The 23,595-nt window shown below is 37.8% G+C and overlaps 4 protein-coding genes and 7 non-coding genes across 18 annotated transcripts; 7 read left to right on the forward strand and 4 right to left on the reverse strand.

Moving 5' to 3' along the window:
• Window positions 1–1,619: 1,619 nt before the first annotated feature.
• On the forward strand, window positions 1,620–3,861 carry F46H5.2 (Protein kinase domain-containing protein; the record flags this gene model as incomplete). 3 transcript variants are annotated; one of them, NM_001392800.1, is made up of 6 exons in its annotated part: window positions 1,622–1,829; window positions 1,874–2,071; window positions 2,125–2,652; window positions 2,701–2,898; window positions 2,974–3,079; window positions 3,242–3,861. In NM_001392800.1, the coding sequence occupies 6 exons, from the start codon at window positions 1,633–1,635 to the stop codon at window positions 3,374–3,376; spliced, it is 1,362 nt and encodes a 453-aa protein (NP_001379960.1). The 3 variants fall into 3 exon arrangements, with proteins under 3 accessions (NP_001362023.1, NP_001379960.1, NP_001024675.1); NM_001375063.2 differs by having other exon boundaries at window positions 1,620–1,829; window positions 2,701–3,079; NM_001029504.8 differs by lacking the exon at window positions 1,622–1,829 and having other exon boundaries at window positions 1,950–2,071; window positions 3,242–3,376.
• Window positions 3,838–5,447, reverse strand: grd-7 (Ground-like domain-containing protein; the record flags this gene model as incomplete). The annotated part of the gene is made up of 6 exons (NM_076823.5): window positions 3,838–4,053; window positions 4,099–4,197; window positions 4,244–4,323; window positions 4,383–4,577; window positions 4,621–4,707; window positions 4,755–5,447. 6 exons carry the CDS (start codon window positions 5,445–5,447, stop codon window positions 3,957–3,959), a joined length of 1,251 nt encoding a protein of 416 aa, NP_509224.4. The 3' UTR covers window positions 3,838–3,956.
• On the forward strand, window positions 5,260–5,406 carry F46H5.10. The gene has a single exon (NR_131725.1). It is a non-coding gene; the product is annotated as an Unclassified non-coding RNA F46H5.10 (non-coding RNA).
• A 40-nt stretch (window positions 5,448–5,487) lies between the features above and the next one.
• On the reverse strand, window positions 5,488–8,036 carry F46H5.11 (Nucleotide-diphospho-sugar transferase domain-containing protein). Its single transcript, NM_001368524.3, has 7 exons — window positions 7,945–8,036; window positions 6,973–7,176; window positions 6,765–6,929; window positions 6,569–6,716; window positions 6,374–6,521; window positions 5,930–6,115; window positions 5,488–5,875 (listed from the first exon to the last, which is right to left on the reverse strand). The coding sequence occupies exons 1-7, from the start codon at window positions 7,948–7,950 to the stop codon at window positions 5,635–5,637; spliced, it is 1,098 nt and encodes a 365-aa protein (NP_001355486.1). The 5' UTR covers window positions 7,951–8,036; the 3' UTR covers window positions 5,488–5,634.
• On the forward strand, window positions 5,677–5,826 carry T10A3.3. Its single transcript, NR_071466.1, has one exon. It is a non-coding gene; the product is annotated as an Unclassified non-coding RNA T10A3.3 (non-coding RNA).
• On the forward strand, window positions 5,902–6,124 carry T10A3.4. The gene has a single exon (NR_071467.1). It is a non-coding gene; the product is annotated as an Unclassified non-coding RNA T10A3.4 (non-coding RNA).
• A 248-nt stretch (window positions 8,037–8,284) lies between the features above and the next one.
• Window positions 8,285–16,290, reverse strand: unc-10 (Rab-3-interacting molecule unc-10; the record flags this gene model as incomplete). 6 transcript variants are annotated; one of them, NM_001375067.2, is made up of 28 exons in its annotated part: window positions 8,285–8,710; window positions 8,761–8,900; window positions 8,953–9,155; window positions 9,205–9,343; window positions 9,394–9,623; window positions 9,798–10,112; window positions 10,286–10,355; window positions 10,511–10,922; window positions 10,971–11,114; window positions 11,168–11,499; window positions 11,592–11,705; window positions 11,752–11,879; window positions 11,937–12,060; window positions 12,109–12,313; window positions 12,413–12,537; window positions 12,583–12,696; window positions 12,744–12,922; window positions 13,272–13,371; window positions 13,431–13,612; window positions 13,660–13,715; window positions 13,923–14,011; window positions 14,121–14,265; window positions 14,323–14,659; window positions 14,773–14,960; window positions 15,375–15,445; window positions 15,625–15,758; window positions 15,818–15,867; window positions 16,201–16,269. In NM_001375067.2, the coding sequence occupies 28 exons, from the start codon at window positions 16,267–16,269 to the stop codon at window positions 8,516–8,518; spliced, it is 4,590 nt and encodes a 1,529-aa protein (NP_001362125.1). The 6 variants fall into 6 exon arrangements, with proteins under 6 accessions (NP_001362125.1, NP_001024901.1, NP_001362127.1 ...); NM_001375065.2 differs by having other exon boundaries at window positions 8,516–8,710; window positions 12,750–12,922; NM_001029730.6 differs by having other exon boundaries at window positions 8,287–8,710; window positions 8,953–9,144; window positions 9,190–9,343; window positions 12,413–12,696; window positions 12,750–12,922.
• On the forward strand, window positions 15,486–15,570 carry T10A3.2. Its single transcript, NR_131726.1, has one exon. It is a non-coding gene; the product is annotated as an Unclassified non-coding RNA T10A3.2 (non-coding RNA).
• Window positions 15,913–16,051, forward strand: T10A3.5. Its single transcript, NR_131727.1, has one exon. It is a non-coding gene; the product is annotated as an Unclassified non-coding RNA T10A3.5 (non-coding RNA).
• Window positions 16,291–19,043: 2,753 nt separating the features above from the next.
• K03A1.9 lies at window positions 19,044–19,187 on the forward strand. The gene has a single exon (NR_071468.1). It is a non-coding gene; the product is annotated as an Unclassified non-coding RNA K03A1.9 (non-coding RNA).
• K03A1.10 lies at window positions 19,044–19,187 on the reverse strand. The gene has a single exon (NR_071469.1). It is a non-coding gene; the product is annotated as an Unclassified non-coding RNA K03A1.10 (non-coding RNA).
• Window positions 19,188–23,595: the final 4,408 nt, after the last annotated feature.

The raw sequence follows: 23,595 nt of genomic DNA on the forward strand, positions 1-23,595 counted from the left end.
TTGTGGGAAAGGAGAATGAGTTTTTCAATAGCGTCATTTTATTTTATGATCGGGGTCATGTACACATGAACACAAACTCTGGATTACATTGCATTACTTTCCTGCGTTTCTTGAACTTGTAGATTGCAGTTAAATTAATTTCTTATGACAAAACATATTTCAAAAACATGTTTTGTCGTGTTCCTGGTGAATTTTTTATATCAAGTGCAGAAACAATACAAAAAATTTTCGAATGTATTAAATTAGAAATAAAATAATATATGTCCTTCGAAGTCAAAAAAAGAGTGACCGATTAAACTTTGGCTGCTTCATTCAAATCGAAATGACACTAAAAATGCAAATTTCAGAACGCGACTTCTAAAAAATTGGATTCACTTATACTTTCAGTACAAGATTTTGTTACCAATGATGTTTACTGAAAACGTACCAAAACCGTGACAAAATGCTAAATTTCGCTCAATTTCATGAAAATTTTGATCCTTCATTTTGTGACAATTTTGAGTCTAATGAAGCAAACAAATTTTATTCCGTTGCTCCCTGCATAATAATGATGTTCCCATGCTTACGTGTATGTTGTATTTAAATTTTTTGTCTGGTCTATTGATGATGAGCCACAACATTGCATATTTCATGCAGAATAAAATATCTAAAATCCATAAGGTTCTATCTGTTTTTCTTCAATTTTTACAACTTTTCCGTAGCTTGATGATTCCCAGCTGATGTTCATCGGTCCATCTCCGTCTCATTTCCCCTTTCCTTGCACTATTGTTCAAACTGGTGGAAGTCATCATCGTTTTCGAAAAAAAAACCCCGCCAGCAGCGCGGGTTATTGCTCGTTTGGCATTTCGTATTCATTTTTTCGAAACCATCCGTTTCTCAAACATAAAAAACTGCGATATAACCCTTTAACCCGTTGAGAACGATGAGAGTGGGAGAGAGAGAAGAAAGGTCGAACAAGAGAGAGAAAAAAGAGGAGACCAGTATTGGACGGAGACAGGGTCGAACCGCGGTTCTTTCTCCCTCTCTGTGAGTAAATGTACGGGTAAACGTCGGCTTGTGTGAGTGAATGGTGAGCGCCAGTGAGCGTTGTGTGAGCGCTCGAACAAGTGGGGGTGAGAGAGAAGGGGAATGAAATGCGTGTGTGTGTGTGTCTTCTCTGTGAGCGACCGACCCGGCCCGTCTGCCTGTGCGAGTGGTTTTTGCCTTCCCACTGTCCCGTTTGGACAGCCATCCCCCCTCTCGTTGTGTTATCCGTAGAGCGTACCAGCCTCCTCTCATTTTTCACTGCACCTTTTTTTCATTTTTCTTTTATTCTATTTTTTTCTTTTTCTCAAGTGCTCTGCTGCCCGAAGAGTTTCGTTTTCTATTTTATTTTTAAGCAAAAAGAAAAAAATCACGAATACTCTTGGTTTTCACATTTCCCGAATAGATATAGTCTTCACAGTTCCTGGTTTTCTTTGAAAATAGAAATGTAAATGTAGAGTTTTCCATTCCATTTTTTTATTGGCATCATTAGACGTTAGACTACTCTTACATCGAGCTCATGTTTATTGCGGCTAGTTTTCTTTGCTTTTTTTTAGTTATTTTCCTCCTTCTCTCTTTCTTATATGCATTTTTTCAGCGGTCCAAGCCATGGATCAATGCGAAGCAAGTGCTTCAAACTCGTCTTGCCCATCAACAGGATCGAACTCTAACTCGAACAATTCCAACGCAAATGCTAAACTTGGAGCAACATTCAATCATGGAGAGGACATACCGCCAGCCTCTTCACCAGCAACTTCAATATCTTCAGTAATTAGCGAACAATCTGAAGCATTCCGCAATTCTCCGTAAGTTAACGCTATTCAATTCAATGAAATTTTAAATTTTACAGTTACCATGCACAATCTCCACTGAGCGCAGTTCTCTTCCAGAGACCAGACTTTCTTTCAAGTGAAGGTGACCGTCCGATGTCATATCCTTCAATGTCATCATTCTCTACAAATGTTCCGGATTCTGAGAATTCCAGCCGAAGCAGCGTGGATGGATACAATTTGAAGGATACTACTTCAGAAAAGATAAAACAGTTTCGGTGAGTCATCCATTTATTGAATCGATGTAAAAACAATTACACACCGTTTTCAGTGAGAACAATAAAAGGAAAACAAGTAATTCTTCAAGTGAAGAAGAGCCTGAAACTGAAGAAGGAGATCCAAGTAGAAAATTGAGTTCGAAAAGCGCAGAGGACAAATTTGTCGGCCGAGGAATAGACGCACCAAGAGGAAGAATTGCCAACATTCGTCGCGAAAGTAGCTGCTCTGTGGACAGCGAAGCTGCGCACGAGCGTTTGACGAAAGCTTCGCAACAAGTTTCAACAGGTTTTGACGACATTGCTCTAGATTCCGAACGATCCCCAGGAACATCGGCCGAATTCCGACGCCGAGCTCCATCCTTCAACACAGTGATCGGAGAGCCAATAAGTGTTGTGACGAACGCCTTCATTCCACATAGTTGTTCCCCAAGTCCGACTCGTCAACAGGCTGATCTGATAAAACAGTGTTATTCACCATCTACGCAACAGATGGTTCGTCCCAACATCTCATACAGTCCAAGCCCAAGAGAAAGTCCAGCACAAAGTCCAACAAGACACGCTCACAAGCTTAAGTTTCAGAGGTAAGGCATACCCACTAAAATATGTTTCACCAATTATACATTTTTCAGAGCAGAATCTCCTATATGTCGTCAACCAATCAAGCGTAAACTAACTGTTACCACATTGGCAGAGACTGATATCAAGAGGCTGTTTGTGCCAAGAAGCAACACTTCTCCATTGGTAACTGATAAAACATTTCCGTATCCACAAAATGTCGGCCAATTGTTTGAATCTGCATCGACCAGCAGTGAATTTTCATCCTTTTCGTAAGTTGAAATATTTTTGAAAACTGTTATATATCTCTTAAATCGGCTAATCGAATCAATATCTCAATATTGGAGCGTTCCACACAGTCCAGGACCGCTTCGCGCAATGACCCCATTGAGCAGTGTGTCTGTTGGCGATCAAGAGGAGAACTCGCCAAGTGTCAAGGATGCCGAAGAGAAAGTGAGTCAAGTGGGGAAGATTAAACGCATAAATTCGATTAAAAACAAATAGAATGACAGAGGGGTTCCGCCGCCATCTGCCGTATGATCTGTGTTCTGTTTTCACTATCTTGCAAATGATCATTGAAGACGACGTCATCTATTTTCAACTTCAATATTTCAGACAACTGATAATGACGAAGAGATGCAGGATGTGGAGATGTCTGATAATGGAACTGAAGTCGACGATGACTTGATTCGTGCTGCAACAGAAGCACCACTTCCAGATGATGACGATCAGAACGACTTTGCATATTAGAACTCATTTGCGTCATATTATTTAAATGTTAATGATACTGGTTTAACTGATGATTTAGTTCTAATTTGGCGTATCAACATATTTTAATCATTTCTGTTTTAATTTGTCATAGATTGCACCCAGCTTCCATTTCCACCACACTTGATGATCTCCTTTTATCAAGCCCCTACACAAATCAGCTTTTTCTTCTGATACACGCGTCTCTTTAACACTGATTTAAGTGAGTCTCAAACATAGAGTGAATCTTTTGCTAGAAAACAGGGACTCCATTTTCAGTCATTTCATATGTATGCTGATGTCTCTCCTGTCTCCCGTTCGTTGTCAATTTTTTTCAAACTTTTTTTTGCCCTGTTAATTTTCACATTCGGTTACTAGAACTACTGGTACTTCTGAATGATGCTCGTTAATCACATTCAAATATGCTTACCGAAATGTATTCGAAAAGAATGATCATGCACTGAATTTCAATAAATTCATTTGCCAGCTGGAATTTGAACACAAACACACAAAAATATATTAAATTCACTAAATATGAAAAAAAAATTATTTCAGCTTTAGTAAAAATAAATACACGGAAAAACTAGAAATTGTATTCGTGGATATCATCTGATGTGGAATTTGCACCCCGCTTTCTTCTAGTTCCAATATCGTCAGGAGTAGCCCATGCGAGCATATATCTGAAGTGAAAAAGGTGATAAAGTACAATCTAGAATTGGCCAAACCTTCCGTTCACTTCAATTTTGCAAACGTAGTGTTCACGGAAGTGAATACGCTCCGCGAAATCTGATAATCCAACAACAGTCTCGAAATCTTCTTTGAATCTGAAACCACATGTTCAGTTCAAAAGCTATGTTTGACGTCACTCACGCTGATTCCACTTTATCCTGAAGGTCGTTCGCCAATTTTTGAACGTTGCATCTATGGAAGGTACCATTGTTCAACAGTTCCTAAATCAATTTAAACACTTTTAAAATCAAATTACAAATACTAAAATTTAAAAAATTACATCTGCCAACTCTTCCATTTTGTTTTGCAACTTAAGGTTACAGCATGCATAACCATGATTGTTATAAAAACATCCTTTAAGAGGAAGGTTTCTTTCTGGATAGTTATACTCCGTGTCTCCTTTCCATCCAGGACGTGGTTTACGAGACGTTGTTGTTGGTTCTTCAGTCGTTGTTGGTCGACGAGTTGATCGTGGCTGGAAGGATTAAAATAACTTAAAATGGAAACTTATTGTATACCTCATATTCTTCGTGATGTGGCAAAACTTCGAAACTTGGATACGGATAAGGTCTGCGAGTAGTAGGTGCTGGGTAGTCAACGTATTCCTGGGATATTATTTGATTTTTGTGTTCTTATACAAAAAGAATCTTACGAATTTCGCTGGATATGGCTGAGGCTCCTCGTGATATGTTCTGGGTCCTGCATTATAAGAATGTTGTTGCCGCTGTTGTGGGTACTGTGGCGGTTGTTGCTGTGGATATTGAGGTTGTGGTGGAGGGGCAGAGTGCTCGATATACGCTGGTCGCGGTGCAGAATGATCAATATACGCTGAATGTGGCGCTGGCGGTGGAGGTGGATAGTGTGGTGGTGGAGGTGGATAGTGTGGTGGTGGAGGTGGTGGTGGAGGTTGCTGTTGGTATGGTGCTGGAGCAGGGACGGCATGTTGCGGATAGGGAGCTGGAGGTGGAGCAGGTGCAGGCACGGCATGCTGTGGATATGGTGCAGGAGGTGGAGCAGGAACAGGAACTGCATTCTGCGGATATGATGCTAGAGGGGGAGCGGGAGCCGGAACTGCATGTTGTGGATATGGTGCTGGTGGTGGAGCGGGTGCAGGTACAGCTTGTTGAGGGTATGGAGCCGGCGGAGGAGGTGGAGCAGTCTGTTGAGGCTGCGCTGATTGTTCGACGTATGGTGCAGGTTTTGGTGGTGGCGGTGGCGGCGGTGGTTGGGGAGTTGTTGCAGCTGGAGCACTCTCTGGATAAGTCGTTTGACTTTTGTACTCTTCAGCGGCAGTTGCCAGCTGAGAAGAAACTAATAGGAATATGAATACAAAAGACGGCATCATATCGACTAAAGCGTCTGTTTTTAGATTCAGTAGGGATATATACGACTGAGTTTATCTTCATTGTAAATCTCGTACTTATAAAAATGGACTGGTTTGTTTTCTGTTCTTGTGGAATTGAGAAAAGATGGGGGAGAGGGATGGATGAGAGGGAGAGAGAGAACGTTTGGTTGTCTGTTGGGGCGGCTAATCAAATTAAAAAGTAGGCATAATTAGGGAAAACTGTTCCTAAAAGAAAATCAACAATTGATGGAAAGAAATGACATAATGATTCGCACACACCGTGCGCCACGTGGAAGAAGTGAAAACACGGCGGAAACAAAACGTGCGGTAACGTATCATCAAATATTACCAGCGAAGAAACGTTTGCAGATTCAAGCACCAGACATGAACCATCTGGATGCACGAATTTTGCTCCTGCTCGATGCATCCTGAAGATTCATGATACTATGAGATAAAAGTATAAGATATCTTTTTCAACCAACCGTTCTAATTTGCCCATTTGTCCCGGAAGAATGAGACTGTCAAACTGCATGAGAGCAGGCTTTAAGTTTTTATTTTTCCACCGCCAATTTGAAATTGTGTGGTATGGAATGAATTCACACTTGACCGAAGCAAATCCTTGAGCACACATTGCTCCCATCACATTGTTATCTGTTGTGTATCGTTCACTGTAATTAAATGGAATGCGTTCAGAATTTAAAGTGGTCACACTAAGAACTAGGCGAATGAAATTAAGTGAGACTGAATTTATGATAATGTGGAATGTTCAACATGTATTCATTTTTTCCTTTGAGAACATTACGAATAAAATTTAACAAATTTGTAAGTTTTTACTTAAAGTTTGTTGCCTAGATTTTATAATTGGTGGAAGTGGAGTGTTAAAAAATCATAAACCTCCACTTTTTCGTGTACAGTTTTGGCCTTACCGAATCTCTGTACTCAGTTGATGGAAAAATAGTGTTGAAGCTGTTGAAGCACGAACATGGAAATTTCCTCCGGCAATCATCCTAGATGACAACACAGATTCTCCTTCAACATCAAGATAAACGTCAATTGAATCATTCCCAGTAACATCTGAACCAAACTCAGCAAGTCTTTCAGCAATTTCAATATTGTCTTACCGAACAAATCGAATAGGTTTTCCCGCCAATACGTGTCCGGCTGCAGCATCCAAAATGACTTATTCATCATTGACAACATTGTTGCCAAATTGGCCCGTAATAATTGAAATAGTTGGTATTGACAATGGCCGACTAAAAACGGCTGTGACTGAAAAGCAATTAACTTAAGTTTACGTCAGTCATACTAAAAGTATACCACAGATGGTAGATCTAATTTAAACGTCCTTATTTGCGGCCAGAGCATTGAAAGCATTTGATAAGAATGGTTATCCATTGCGAAAACCACAATATTCTCTAAAATCGTCGGATCGTGAAAGGCTTTCAAATTACACAACCAGTTCAAAGTGATGTTCATGGCATGCTGCAAGAAAGAAAAAATACATAAAAACGAAGAATGAAACCACCTGATTCAGCAAAACGATCCCAACATTGTCTTCAATCTTTGAAATTTCATTCATCAAATTCGGAAAACTTTGTAATCGTGCTAGACTGACATCGGAATAATGTTGGCTTAAGCAGGAAAGTGTATTCGTCGCCTGTTCTCTTTTGTGGCCGATGTGAGTGAGGAAGGTTAAGAGGACTAGAATGAAAGTGCTTCCGAAAACGTTCTGGAAGTATTTTTCATCACTGAAAGATTTTCAAAGCTTAGCTTCTTGTTTTTGTAACTGTTGAAAATATTTCAATAATATTTTGAGGAGCTAAAATTTCAAAGATTCAACTTTTTAAAACTTTTTTTGCTGAATTCATTAACAACACCTTAACAAAAGAATAGGACTGAAATTTTTGTATTTTTTCATTTGAAAATTATTCAGTTGCTAAAAGCTACTTTCTAGACGTTTACCTTTTGCATCATGATTAAAAAGCGTATACGTGAATACCAAATTGTTATTTTAGGCACCATTATCTCGCATCTATCCTTGAACTATTTTTCAAATAAACTACTTTGTTTTTGCATGTTACCTCCTGAAAGTTAGCCTACTAACCCATTTCTCACTGATGATATCTAGTGAATCACTTAGATTACAAAAATTTCACTCTAAGGCAGAGCAAGAAAAAACTAAGAAGGTTTTGGGGAGTTAAGAGTCAGTTGTTTTCTTGATCGTGAAGAGAATTATAAATTACTTTTGAGACGCGCGCACTTTTAATCTACAACTTCGTAATAATTTGTAAAAAATACACTACATTGGCTCAGAATGTAAATAATGATGTTGTTGTAACGTATAATGATAAAAACTAGACTTGGTAAATTAAACTCAAAAATTAAACAATTTTAGTTAAAGTTGAGAGCTTAAAGTGAAAAAATTAAATGTAAAGTTGTCACTTTCAGATCGTTATTTAAAATCAGGAACCAAAATCCAACAAGCGAAATATCTTACCTTCATTCTCCGTTTTCTATTGAGTGACAAGCCTAATTGGTGGATCGTTATGCCATGAATGCGATCGAAAACAACCGAAAATCGAACTGTTGAAATTCGACCAAATCAATAGGCGACAAGTAGCATCATGAGATGCTTATCGTCGACGCAAAGTTGTTATTACTCCACTATGCATAATTCTTGGCGGCGCAAAACTGTTGCCTTCTTCGTTTGGATGCACCGATTAGCTGTACTACTACATTCTCTATGTCGTCTTGTATGTGGTTGGATTTTGTTGTGACTATTCATTTTCCTTTTTTATGACGTTAATATTTAAATGTTTCGGTATTAATTCAAATAATAAATTTAATAAACTAATTCATTGTAACCATAATTTTCAGAAGCACTGAGAGTTTTAGTTCAAGAATTGAGATTATACATTAAAAAGCGAGAAACAAGTACCCATAATGCATAACGAATAAATTTGTTGCCAATGCTCAAGAAAGAAAAAATGACAAGAAAATGACGATAGAAAGAGAGAAATGACCTGTGGTAATTAAGACAAAAAACAAACAAAAACATATGAAATTTGTTACTGCTGAGCACCTCCAACTGATACATCGGAATCTTTTCGAACTGGACCAGTGCCAGCAAGCGAAGAACTATGAAACAGTTTATACCACCCTATTAGTGGTTGAGATCCGAGTTCGAGGTCTTCTAATCGGATTTGCGAAATCCCCATGAATACTTTTCTTTCCATACGACCGTAATCACCAAGCACTGTTACCTACAAATGAACATAAGTTATTAATAGAACAACCTACATCAATCTCAAACCTGAAGCGTTTTTTTCTTTGGACTATCATTAAATATTAAATGTTGCTGGAATAATGGACTAGTTGTTTTAGTGGCGGCGTTTGTCTTTGCTTTGGCAATGCATTGTTTGCCCTCCATAAGATACACTTTTACATAGGGAGCTGAAAAAGTAAGCTCAAAAATATGAAGCTATATCTTCAACATCAACAATACCTGGACAAACTTTCACTCCCGGTTTTACTACCAGATTTTTAGCTTTGATAATTTCGACGTCAATGCCGCTTCTACCGGCCATTAAAGCGATCTGAATCTCTCCTAGCACCGGTGAGGCAAGCACTTGACGACCGACAACCTGACCCGGACCAAGATTGTCGACAAATGTACCAAGAGGACCATCAGCGAGCACTGGAAGCCAACTGAAAATTACGTCACTCAAAAACACGAAGTTACCATTGGCGTGCAAACTTGTCTGAGTGAGCAGAATCAGTGCTTTCCTTGCTGGCTTGCTTCAGAAAGGGAGGAGTGGGTTCGGTGAGCCGATCTGAAGACAAGTTTCCGGGAATTCCAACTTCCTCAGATCTAGCAAAACCGGTTCTTTTCCCTTCTGTAAAATATGATTGATAAATTTACATAACATGTCATGCTTATGCATACCTGCTCCCCTTCCTGGTATAAAACGTGTCATTAAACTTTTCTTTCGCTCCTTCATCACATTGTTAGCAGCAGAGCCTCCGCCTGCCACAGATGACGAACTTGCCAAAGAGTTTTGTTTAGTCTCTTTGATTGGGACTCGGTTAGTGTTGGCAGTGGGAGTTTCAGCAAAAGAAGTATTGTCATTCGAAGTATTGTTTGCATTCATGTTTCTCCTATTGACAGTTGTCATTCTGGAACATATCACGTTATCTTTTGGTGCTCATTTGTTCATTTTGTCTAATAGCTGCTCATGCGTTTGATTTTTTATTGAAAAAACAAGTAAAATAGTTGGAGCGGTATTTCATACCTAATTTAGCTGATATATATTTAACATCTTGCAACATAACTATAAATGTAAGACGTACGTAGTTGGCATGCTATTTGTTGAATGCACACTTAGCGTTTCACTTCCATCACTATAATATCCCTGGTTAGGCATTGGAGGCTGCATTTGTTGCATTTGTTGATTCGGTTGTTGTGGGTGCTGCTGTTGTTGAAAGCCCTGATGGTGTTGGGGTTGTACTCCGGCAGTCTGTTGCTGCTGATGAGCTTGCGACAACGGATGTGGCTGGTGTTGCTGATTATGCTGTTTTGGCGTCATCTGGCCTTGCGAAATCTTGTAGCGTCCATCTTCGTACAACGGCTGATCACCCAAGTAATATTGCGAGCCATGTCGAACACTATAAAGCATAATACAAGCTGCTTGGGATGCATTAACAATTAATGTTTATAAGTTGAGAAATAAAACGTATTTATATTTTAAATACTGCTCAAAAGTTATTGTTCTTTATTTTCATAAAATATATCTGAATCACTACACTTTGAAGCAAGTATCTGAACATAAATAACTTACGATTCTCTCATTGAGTACTCATTGTCATCCCGATGCTTCCTTGTTGGATCGTACATATCCTCCCTTTCCACTGAAAATAACTCAAACTCTTTTTTTCCAAACATTCAAATTTGATGAGGACTCATGAATAATTTAATAGGTGAAGCCCGACTCTTTCAACTAATCTGCACATTCATGACGTAACTCTCACATGCATTTTCTGTCACCTATTTTTTACACACTTACTTTGCGATAGTGCGGTTGCACTACGCGGACGTCTTTGCTGTCGTCGGTTGTAGGCTCGACCAATCATGTTTTGCCTTCCATACCCATGATCAGATGTGTAGCCTGATTGACGTTGGTGGTTTTGTGTCCAATCAGCATACCCATGTCCACCGTGCATCCCTTTCTCACGTCTATATGTCCTGCTCTTCCGCGCGCCACCGCCTGTCGCCAGGTCAATGTCGTTCTCAAGCTCGTCGTCGTCAATGTATTCATCATTCTCCTCGTCATTTGGGGCAAGATGATGATGATGCGGCTGCTTGTCTATGTTTTGACTGATGTGGTCATAATAGTTGGAGGAGTGATCGTAATAATTGAGCTCCGACTGCGGACGTCGTGTCGGTGCGTTGTATGACGCTTTTCTCAATTTTAAACGCTGCAAAAAAGTGAGAATAATAACATGGAATTTGAAAATACTAATTACCGTTCTCAGCGGGTTATCGTCATCCATATCAACAAGAATGCACATGAGTGAATGTTCTCCATCAAGTGGCACTGACGCCAAATCAATCAATGTCTCGCCAAGAAAACTGTTTGTACCAAATTTGTCGTAATCCCAGACAGTTAGCTAAAAAGTTAAGTTTCAGTATGCAAACAAAATTTAAAAAGTTAAAAACAAACCTCTAGTACTCTTTGCAACAACATCGGTTCAGTAAGGCCATTATAGTAAAAAACTTCATCCCAAACTGGCATGAGTGTCTCTGCTATAACAGCAGACTGCCGTCTAGATTTTTCACTTCTATCAGGCAGTAAAAATATTTTCACATATGGGTTTCTGGGAGTCCCGTCGGATCTTGGTGGTAGATCAAACCCACGAACGAGAGCAACTGAGAGTTGTCGATCATGATGAGAATACACAAATGAAACTTCTATTCGTCCAAATATGTGTCCTGTTCCAAAAGCTTGGCTCTCCTGCATCTCCCTATTGCTTGGAACACCAAGGTCGGGCACATCTAGAAAAAAATCATGATGACATTTTAACAAAATGTGAACTATTTTTCATCAAAAAAAAATATCTACACCAAAGTTAACATGGTTAGAATACCTGAATAATAATAGCTTGATGTCGAACGATTGCGTGAAGTCAATGTGTTATTATGAGGGAATACGGCTGATTGTGAATGTGGTAATGATAATTGTTGTAAAGCGGGATGTATGTCTGAAAACAAATTATTTAATTCTGAAGTTCTCAGTTCTAATTGTACCAAGAAAAAGGTCAGGGTTGGGTAATTGACGCTGAAATTGAGATGGATATGCAGATGGCACTCTTGAATACGCCGAGGATGACATTTGTGAGGGAGTAAGGTTGAGGAAGTCGTCACCTCCAGGAATACTGGAAAGACGAGATTTAAAAATGTTGACAGAGTTTAAAAATAAAATGTATATTTACATTGCACTCCTACTAACAATCAGCTCGACAGAAGTATCATATCTGCTTGCAGCGATGCTATCATATACTTGTTCATATGTGGCATTTTGCAGAGACTGTCCATTCCATTCTACTACTTCATCGCCTGAAAAAAAAGTTGAAGAAAAAAGTCTCTCACTTCAAAACTCATTACCAGGACGGAGTCTTCCAATGGTGTCCGCCACACTGCCAGGCTTAACTTGAGTAATGAATGCACCGAGCTTCCCGGTATCCGTTCTTCGGCCGCCTACAATTTTTAAACCGAGATCCCCGTTGGCTGCAGAATTTTCAGTTCGATGAAGTATCATGTGCCCTATTAATTTTTTCTGATCAGCAGAAGGTTGCCATGTTACAGGATGCTGAAAACATTGCCAATTGGAAACTTGTCAAACTTTTAAACTTTTTTTTTTGAATATGTAGGACATTTAGTTATAATTTTTGTATCAAAACAGGCTTACTGATAAAAATGTTCGTATCCGTGATGCCAACAAATCTCCGCCAGATATGCTCCCTGTTCCAAAATGATCATTTCTCGATGGTGACAAGGACAGCGATTTGTCACGCCTTCGATTAGCTTGCATGTCTAAACCCCCTTGGTAAGACCCCTTCAGTAAAGCATGTGATTTACTTTTCAGCACGCTGTTTCCGCTCAAGACACCGCCACCACCACTGCCGCCTACACCAGCGCCCAACGACGATGAATCCGAGTTTTTATGATCGCCATAAATATATCGAAGGAGGTCTGAAAAACTCATCAAAATGTCAACATGGGATTTCAAGAGTACGCACACAAACCCTTCTCAGAATTGCATTCCTCGGACAACCTCTGCACATTCGACGCTCCCATATCATCATGAAATGCGGTTTTCCCACCAGAGGCCACAACTGCTGACGTAGACATCTTCAAAGTGTTACCACCGCCTCCAGCAATAATATCCTCTTCAGAAGATGACATTGATCGAAGTTGCCTTCAAACAATTACTTTGAACAAATAAAATGAAGAAGAATGTATGACAAAAAATGCAGTTTATGTGAAATTGAACTACTGATGAAGAGCGAAAAAAGCTAAATGAGGCAATGCTCATTAAAAATTTGCATTGAAACCGAAAGGCGCTCTTCTGGTTTCTGTTTTGCTGTTGGTTTGACTAAAAAAGTGATCAGCAGAACAAAAAGGAAGTCATGCTAAATAATGAGAAAATGGAGACGTAACTGGAAGAGGGAAAGCAATGAACTCAAAGCTTGAGCACTTAGTACAAAAAAGACATTACTCAATTGAGTTTGTCTATTTTTTCCATTAGCCAAATTACACTTGCTCACCTATGCAATCGATTTTTCACCCGGTTCAAATGGTCGTCAGTAGAAGGACATGCTCGCACGCCTTGCGTGTTGGACTGACTCTGTGAAGAGTTGTTCCGCTCTGAAATTGATTCTCAAAATAGAATTTAGCAAGGTATTATCGATATGATATCATCTTACGTTTCTTAGATTCGAAGTTTGACGAACTTGCATAATCCTCCTCTGTTACCCGGCTGACTGTGTTTTTTCTAAGATTTCGGTTGTTTTGGTTCTGATTCTGATTATTTTGTTGTGAGCCCTGTTGCATTTGGCCATCAAATTGTCTTTGGTCATTCTCGGAATTTCCAGTGTAGAACGTGGGTCTGAAAGCAAGTGGGTATCAAGTTTTTAAACTTTATGGGATACTTACCGCTGGTTCATGCCATCATCCTCAACGTGATTGTATTTGTTCATGGGCGTAGTTTGCTAAATTAGAAACAATTTCGTTTTTTTTTTCATTTTAATATATTTTTCTACTCTGAACTTTGTACGACAGTACTGTAATTCTGACCAAATTTTCCGCTCTAGATGATTCTTCACATTTGTTCATTACTTTTACAGAAGTATCACCCTAATAATAAGCTGCTCAATCTTTTTTCAAAAGCTCGTTTTTGATATCCCTGATCCCTTCACCTCTAATGACGGCTGCCTATTGAACATTCCTCCTTGCCCGTTAGTATTCTCTCTCATTCTGTTGTTATCCGTCCGTTGTTCATTCATTTCTGAAATTATCCAGACTATATCAATTTGCGTCTCGTTCGCAATTTTAGCGCACAACACTTTTTTGTTTTGTTTTTCACTTTCTCTTTTTATACCCCTGGAGGCTCTTACGTTGATGATGCTGCTCTTGTTGTCCATGTTGATTATGGTGTTGATGTGCCGCGCCTACGTTGTTTTGATACTGACTGGGCTGCTGTTGAGGCGTTTGTTTCATAGTTCGAGAGTCATTTGTCCTTTGTTGGTTTTGGGGGCCAGTCTGAATTATTTACATGTAGAATTTGAAATAATCGTGGAACTTTCCAACTTCAAGTACCTGGTTTCTCTGGTTTTGAGTCATATTCTGATTGTGGCTCTGTTGTTGATTTTGGTTTTGATTCATCTGATTTATCTGATTTGCCTGATTTTGACTCATTGGCTGTTGTTGCATAGCTCTTCGATTATTCTGTTGATGATTGTTGGCTCCTTGATGATTATTTTGAACATGATTTTGATTTTGATGCGGGTTCTGCATTTGATTCTGATTGTGGTTTTGATTTGGATGTTGATTTGAATTTTGGTTCTGATTCATGAAATTCTGCTGAGTTTGATTATGATTTGGCTGCATTCCCATTCCACGGGGTTGTTGGTTGTTTTGATAATTTGGAGTGTTCCTGAAAATATGAAAATTAGTCTGAATTGTGATTGATTGAAACTAACGCTTCAAAGGAACATGTAACAATCAAACACAAACTTGGAAAAGTAAAAGAAACCGGAAGAAACTCACATTTTATCAGGCGGCTCTGCTCGCCTCTGCTGCGGTTCTGGTACGTTGTCGTCAGTTAGTGGTTGGGGCGAAGGGCTTGGCTCGGAGCCGCTAATTTTCGGCTGCGGCTGCTCTTCGGGTTGGAACCATTTGCCTGTTTTGGCAAGAATTTGTTGACGTTTCTGGCACAACGAACAAGCCCAGATTGCCTGAAAGCTTTTTACTTCTTCTCTTCAATTCACTTCTCTACTTTTTTATCGGTCGGTGCACCCACGGGGCTAATACTTTCTATTTATCTCTTTATTCCAAACTACTTTGCAAACAATGGATGCTATTGTTTTTCAGCTTCTGTCGTATTTTTTTAGATGTAAAAACGATTATTTCGCTTGATTTCCAAATTAGATTCATTAACTATAAAATTAAACATGATTTTATAATAAATTGTAAAGTTTAGATTTTTTTTGTGAAAATATAAACATTGCAACATCATATCGCAAAAATGTTCAAGTCGATTTTGCTCAAATTGGTTTTTATTCTGTTATTCAAATGCAGTCATCCAGAATTTGTCCTTTCTCTTTCATGTTTCCCCTTATTTCATCCCACACTTTCACTCCCGCTCGTACCTTATTTTTGCTCTGTGCTCTACCTCCACATCTGGCGCAGCTACGCAATTGACAATAAAAGCACTTGTGGCCTGAAAAACCTCTCATCTTGTGCTAAATTGATGTCCTTTTAGAGAGACGATGACAGCCAAGGGTTAGGGGCTCTCTGACGCCGCGGAGAGAATTACTAGGAACAGAAAACGAGGCTCATCTCAGGGCGACAGAAGGACCCTTTGCTCTCATCGCTTCTTCAGGAAAAGGAACAACGTACCAATTCCGTCCGCAAATTTGGTCTTCTGACAGATTTGACAGATCGCGTCATCTTGTGTGCCAACCAGCTTTTTCGATGTTTCTTTCCGCTCCGTGATCTGTTTGTCTAACTCTGACAATTCTTCAGATGCTTTTCTGGAAAATCATTCGCATGAAGAAATACCAATGCAATTATGTGTCTACAAAACTCTTACTGTGATATTTGTGTTTCTTTTGCCTCCTCATCTTTTTGTCGTTTGAAGACCTGCAAAAAACATAAATCATGAGCGTTCTGAGTGAGTATTCTCTATATGTATGTGCACGCATGATATCATGCCAATTTTCTTGTCGAATGTACATAAGAGCACACACTCGTTTGATTGCATATCCATTATTTTGCGTGTGCTCACGGCGTTGTAAGTAATACCCCTCCCCTTTTCTCGCTCTTTCACCCCTCGGGGGGCCCGTCATGCTCCGAGACAGAGGACTCACACCGCACCAACTACTTTTTTGAACCCCACAAGAAGCAGACGGATGGGCAAAATGAACGATGGGGGGGGGGGGGGGGGGGGAGGGGGTTCGTGCTGGAACAACTCACATTTTCTATTATTTCACGTTCTTCTGCAGATAAATGGGATAAATCCGGCATCATCGACGGATCGTCCATGATTATATTTAATGAGGCACTGAAGTTTGATTTTTAAGGTAATAAGGAGTTATTGCATCATGTGAAATCATAGCGTATAAAAAGACTAAAGCGCGATAACAATCCGAATAGAAAGAATAGAAACGAATTTGTTCGGTTTAAGAGTTGTATGTCAATAAAGGCCAACAAGAAAACAGGATCAACGCTGAAACAAAAAAAGAACAGCGTCAAAGATGGGGAAACCGAGAGAGGAAAAATAAGAGCGTCCGGGATTAGAAACGTTGAAAAATGACGCCTTTTCCAAGACATGAGCGCCCAGTAAGACTGGATGTGGTCATTTTCGACGACGACGTCGATGAATACCGTGGGAAACTCGGGACATCCAAAAATAGTCTTCCTCTTCTTTTCTTTACTGCTATCAAGAACTTTTTGCAAAAAAGAGAAAGAGAGCACTAAAACGGGAAAGGAATAAGAAATAAGCGTAGGAGGTGGGGAAGTGGGAAGCGAAGGAAAACGGGAAAAGAAAAGGAATAGAAGGGTGATGGATATTGGGTTCGCCAGGTTTCGCCATAAAAAAAGGCCAACCATGGACAGGTAAAGGTTCAAGCTGATGTTTGAATTGACAAAAAATGGACAGCTTGTGCAAAGTGGACAAAAGCATGTAAGAATAAAAAGCAAAATTCGATGCAAGATTAATGATGCACAAAAGGAGACATTCATTTGAGACAATGAATTCATGCTCGTTTCCCTGAGCACGGAAAAAAGACAAGGTTTGAAGATAGGGGTGGGGGGAGCCTCCCGTATCCGTAAGGAAAGAGAAAGAGGGCGAAAGGAAAAACGGAGGTGAAACGGGAGGAAAAGAAAAAAGACAAGGCGCGCCCAGGAGGAAAACCCGGGCGAATGCGATATAAGCAATGAATAAAACAAGGCCACGGATAGCGAATAGTTCATGTTTTACTCAGAGCTCTTCTAATAAATAAATGGATGTGTGTAGATGGGAGGGAGGGGTTTAGGACTCGGGGGCTAGCGGCGTGTGGCGACTGATGCGCAAACGCAGGGTGGAGAAAACGACGAAGGGATGGAGCAACGCCCGCAAAACACAAAAATGCTCCAAAGGCTCTACCCTTCTTTTCTCCCCCAACCAGTCTTCTCTCCCTTTCCATCCCGAGATGGCTCTATGTGGCGTTTGTGCCAAACGTTGACAATTAGCAACTCAGCGGGCAGCTTATCCAATATGCTCAAGATTGCCAAGTTTTGTTCTTTCTTCGTTGGAGGGCCTCCACACATACACACACATACACACGCAGGCCTCAGCCTCAAATTGGATTATCTGTTCATGAATGCATAGCAAAGAGAAGTATAAAACGACAGAAAAAGAAGACGAAGGAGGTGAGGACAGGGGACAGACAAACAGGGAACAGGACGAGGGATCACCTTTCCAAAAAGTTCACGCCCCTTCAATGCCCTTTCAGATACGTTCAGAATTCCTACTAGGACTATGAAGTAACTAATTATTAAAACTCACAGCAAAAGCAAAACATTTTTGTTCAACAATCGAACAAACTTTTCAAAAAAAGAGAATATTAAACATTCGCAACACTTATATATCCATATCCATATATATATATATATATACTATTTTCCTATTCCATCGGCTGGATTTCTAAATGTGTTATATGAAAAGAGTTTTCACGATTTGAAGATTAGATTAACTATGAGAAGATATATAAAAGGCGGACAAAATCCGTTATGAATCAATTCATATAGCTGACAAGAAACAGAATTAACAAACTTCTAGATGGGTAAATGTGATGTTTCAAAGATAAAGATTACCTTTTGGAAGTGCATTAATACTTTTCAGATTTGTTATATATCAGAGACATTTGAGAGTTCTTGTTTATTAGCGGAACGCTATCGGAACGAATTTCAAAGTTATGAATGTGAAAACGTAGTACGGTTTTCTTGAGGACAAAACTGTTTCTGAACCTAAAAATAAGGCATTCAAATCACATTTCATCAAATTGGACAAAGTTTGAAAAATGAATGACAATTTAACATATTTTCAAATTGTTTTCAAACTCTATCTGTTATTTGAGTGATCATAATATAAGTATACCTATAAAAACCCACTACGAGATAAAACAATTGATTGTTTTTTACTTATGTATATGTTTTTGTGGTTATGGTAAACATAAAATGTTCCTGAAAACAATTGAAGTCACATCAAAATTATTTAATACTATTACTCTTAAAATATGCACTTTTAAAAACACTATATTTGAAATACCCAAGTTGCGTGTGTGGGTTTTTTACATTTTTCCTTTTTAGGCTTAGAAATGGTTATTTCCTAAGCCCAAAAATACAAGAATATGCTTCACGTTTTCATTTTTTTTATCTTAAAAAATTACTTTTAAAATGAGGGCATGTAATACACAAGTACCCGTTTTTCTTATCTTTTAATAATTTTTGCATAATTTTGAAAGTTATTGTTGCATTTTAAATATATAATTTTGGAATAACAACTTATGAAATCCAGAAAGTATTTTTTCAGATTCAAAACTTTCTCAAAAGTACGGAAAAAAATAGTTCACGAACTGAGCAAAAACTGTTTGAAAATAGCATGGAGATGTTTCAAAGTATATTAAAAAATAAAATAAAAATTTATTTTTGTTTTAATAAAGCTATTTACAAATTTTAAGTTAAAACCTAGAAAAACTACCATCGAAAATTTTACAAAATTCAAACAGAGTCAATTTCTCAGCGCAGTTCGAATGTTTCAACGTATTGGGCAAGAAAAAGTGGACGTGAGAGAAGGCAAAAAACATTCCGTCAATAACTGACATCACTCAACTATTGCGTCTGCAAACATTCGAGCAGGGAAAAAGGTTAGGAAGGACCCAGAAAGGGTCTTGTGTCGTTGTCGCAAGAATGTATGTCCATTTATGTGTGTATGAAAATTTTCAAAAAAAAGACAACGAAAGATAGAGAGAAATTGGTAAAAGGTTTTCCCTGGCAAAAGCTGACAGCAATCAGTGGTCCACTGACAATGTGGGTAAAACGTGGGATTCGTAAGAAAATAAAATATTTTTTGGAGGGCACAAGGAAAAGAAGTGCATGTGGGAATACTGATGGAAACAAAGGTGCAGAGAGTTGTGGAAGAATAGAAACAGACTGCGCATGTTTGTACTACAGAGAAGTGCTCTCTTTTTTGGGTGCAAATTGAATATTTCAGGTGCAAGGGGAAGTGAAGTGAAAAAACGCAAAATGCAATGGGTCAAAAAGCTATATTTGAAAAAAAAACTACCGGAGTGGGAGTTAAAAGTGTTATATTCTACTTTTAATAATCATGTATTTTTAGATATTTTTAAAGGTGGAATAGACACACTCATCGCGCTTTTAGAATTTGCTTTTTAGATTTAAAATGAGTCAAAAGTACCGGATTTTGTAAAAATTCCAAAAATTAAAAAAAAAAAGTTAAGGAGGTTCAAAGTTTCGGAATAAAACTTACTTTCAGCTAAAATCTAAACATTTTTTATTTTATCAAAGTCACAACTCATGGAAGTAATTGTATTCTAATATCACTCTCTCTCTCCATAATATCACTATGCATAATTCGGAAATTGATTAAGTTTTGTTCCGTTGATTAAGATTGTTTTTGTTTTAATGTCGATGGGTGCACAATGTACAAATGCACTTCGGCACTGATAAATTGGAAAATAAAGATTTTAGCTGAAATTTAGCCTTGTTTTCCGAATACTTTAATCCGGCATAACTTTTTTTTTAATTTTCAGAACGACTTGTTTCGCAATCAGATAGTTTTAGACTTTTTTCGGTATAAAAGAGCAAGGCCACAGATTTCGGTACTTTACCGTCTGAAAATTGTTAGCTCGATTGCCTCAATGCAGCAAAAAACAAATGTTCGTTCTGATTGAAAAAGATCAGTGAAGAAATTATAGGGGTCTATTTCGAAAGGTATTAAAAAAGCTTGAATCCTATAATTACATGCTAAATTTTCTTTTACACTATGTGCATTTGGTCTAATATCTTATAGATTAATAATATGTTTAGAACCTGGTAATTTTGAGGAAAATGATGCAATATAATCAATGGAGTATACATCGGGATACATGAAAATTTCGGAATGTTTTTATTGGGTACTAGCTATCTGCTTAGTTCATAAAGCTGGTTTTTCTATAATAAACAGTAACGCAAAAATGCACGAGCAAAGTGCCTAAATACAAAAAGTGAGATGAGGTAGGGAAGGAGCAGTGAGGTTAGAGTGCAGCGGTGCATTGCACCAAAACTTTTTCTTTTTTTTTGAGACAAGCGTTTTTGGCTCATTCGTGTTTGGTGTGTACGGCACTAGTCCCTCTCCTTTTCTTTCCATTTTTCTTTCTTGCTCCCTCTCTTTCTCTCCCTTTCAATAACAAGGAAAACGGCCGCGCGGGACTAAACGACAGAGCAGTAGGAAAATAAAAAGAAGAAGCAAAAGTAGAGGAAGCGGCAGCATCTCAACGAAAAGAAGAAAAAGAAGACGAAGAAACGAAGCTCGCGCTCTCTGACTTGAGATCTCATCGATTCTCCCCACAATTCCGTGAAGCACGACTACTTTTCTCTCTCTGCTTGTTTTTCATTTTTCTTTGCTCTTCACTTTCTCAGTCCTCTTCTTTCGCAGTAGTGTTTCCTAGCTGCTCCAGCTTGCCTTTCTCGTTCTCATTGAAAATAAACCGAGATGGAATAAGAAGAAGAAGAAGAAGAAGAAGGAGGAAAAAAACAAGAGAAACGGAAGAAGGCGTTGCGAAATGAACTTCCCCAAAGGAGACGCAGCTTCAGATTCATGTCCGGACGGCTACTACTACGACTACTATTACTATTTCGTCGCTCTTTTCCTCTGATTTCCAATCCAGTGCGATGCGGAAGAAGAAAAGTTGACAAAAGTTGTAAGCGCGGCGAAGCGCTAAGTTAATATTAATTTCCAGCTACATAGCATTGTGTTCATATGAAAACATATTGTTTTCTACCTTTATTAGAAATTAACTACCAAAATTTCGTGGATAAAAATAAATGAAACGAATATTCATAAATTAAATATTACATGTTTACCTACATATGTATGAGACTTGTATCTCATTTGCTTCAAGTTGATAATTTACACTTCGGTTTTAATTGGTTTTATCAAACAAATTGTCAACTTTTTGAAAATGTGCAAAACAGCTCTTATTTGTTGGTAGTGAAACACTTTTTGATAAAATAAGACATCCGAGATATAAGCCGTCAAAATGGAATCATGGAGTGGGGTGCAAGTCTAATAGGAAAAACTAGAAAGGTACTTCCAATTTTTTGCACGAATTCTTACACAAAATGATAGTTATAGTGTTGCGGAAGTTTGTTGAATAAGTCAAAATATGTTTGATTTTGCAGTTCACATATCAAAAGATTTTTTATTCGGCTTTTCTATTGTTTTTTTTTCGAAAATAAAAGTTTTCATCAATTTTATAAGTTGTATATTTTTGGCCAAATAAATAATAAAAAAGGTTCCACAAAAAGTTATTTTATTGTTACAACCTTTCAGAAACTTTGTCTCAATGAAATTTTTCACCCATAAAAAATTTATGGCATGGGAAGCTCATAAAAGAAAATGAAAAAAAGAGGAAAATGAAATAGAGTATAATGATGAGAGTATTTCCAGTTTCAAGTTTCGTTTCTTTTCATTCATCTTCCAGTCAACTCAACTATGCAAGAGTAACAGATGAAACGGATACTTAAAGGATCCAATTTTGCGCCCTCTTACAAATGAAGAATGTTGTCTCATTCTGTGTGTCTATTGGAAGCATCTCATTTCTTTTCTAATAGCAATTGGACGCTAATCGCTCAAGAAATTTAATAAATTGTTGTTTCATACAAGACAGAAAAATATAAATTTATCAAAAGAAATTGACAAAATACCGTAGTTATTTTATCAGTAACAGCATCAACCCGTGTTCCCCTAGCCAATTAGTCGTAAGAGATAGTCGTAAGAGTTTTCAGTGTTTCAATTTTTTTTTCAAATTAAGGTTGATTCTTTTTAAATACTGTAATAATTAATGATTATCAATTAGTTCTTTGCTGACACTATAAAAATTTTGAACTCCTTCTACCAGCCGATTCACAGCCCAGCTACACAGATTCAAAATATCAAAATTTCATTAAAGTGTACAACTTTTCAAAAACTGTTCTACTTTGTCGATTTCCATAGTAACTATCGATAAAAACTCGGTAATTCTTATGATTTTGTTGTTTTTCAGTTAAAAATTTTTTAAATTAAAGTTTTATTATGAAACTTCATTTTACCGCCGTACGATTACTGTATTGTGCAAATCCCCCCACTGAAAAGACCATTTTTCGAAAACTTATACAAAAATCAATATAATTCAATTTTTGCGTCAATAGGGAGTCATTGTGAATATATTATTGAGAAATATATTCAAATTCTTGATTTGGCTTTTGCAACAAAAAATTGATGCAATACTATTAGAAATAATATGACAGATTGTACAGATGAAAAAAATCCAAGAAAACCTCGGAGAATTGACATGCTACATCATTTTTATTTGCTGCTGCTCCCTGTTCAGTTATCGAAGAGTGGCAATCAAGAAAAACGAGCCTTTTTTGTTCGTCACAAACAAACACCCCAGACCCATCTCTGGCCAAACACAAAAAGGACCTTGTATATCTGATGTCACTTCTCAACTTTGCCTTTTTGGCACATCTCACCAAATGTCACATCCCAAATGTTTGAAGGTCTGAAAATTGACAATGATGAAAATGGGAAATGAAATAGGAAAATGAAGGAAATGTAAACCTTTGCCAACGGGAGCGCATCAAATTTCATTTTCATCATTTGTGCAAGAGTTTATTAATAAATTATTGTTGGGGCTAGGAAAAACAAAAAAAACACAGGGACGGAATTTCTAAACACAGACAAAAATCAAAACAAAAATTACAATTGATAAGTCTTTCATTCCAAACAAACACTTTGTGCTGGTGGTGAGTTTATTGTTAGTAATTGCATTATTATTATTTTGAAGTAAAGTTTAAAAACATATTTTACAACAGAAGTGGAGATGTTAAAAAATATGAGATTAATTTAATATTATTATAAGATATTAGATTCTTAACAATTGAGTCAACGTTATGATTTTGGAATATGGGATTTTATATGATTGCACTCATAATAGTTCAACATAACCAAATATTATCAATTAAAACATCAAACATTGTTTTTCTTAAGAATATTTTAGACAATGTTTCGGTAATGTAGCGAATATTCACAAAATATGGGTTTTTACGGATTTCGTAAACGTTAAA

This window comes from Caenorhabditis elegans, chromosome X (assembly GCF_000002985.6).
Source record: "Caenorhabditis elegans chromosome X".
In the NCBI taxonomy this organism is placed as follows: domain Eukaryota; kingdom Metazoa; phylum Nematoda; class Chromadorea; order Rhabditida; family Rhabditidae; genus Caenorhabditis; species Caenorhabditis elegans.

Excerpts from the sequence above, each read along its gene's own strand:
- F46H5.11 (NM_001368524.3), bottom strand. Across the intron at positions 6,930-6,972 it reads GGATCGTTTTGCTGAATCAG|CATGCCATGAACATCACTTT; the intron begins GTGGTTTCATTC and ends TCTTTCTTGCAG. Across the intron at positions 5,876-5,929 it reads CAAATGGGCAAATTAGAACG|GATGCATCGAGCAGGAGCAA; the intron begins GTTGGTTGAAAA and ends ATGAATCTTCAG.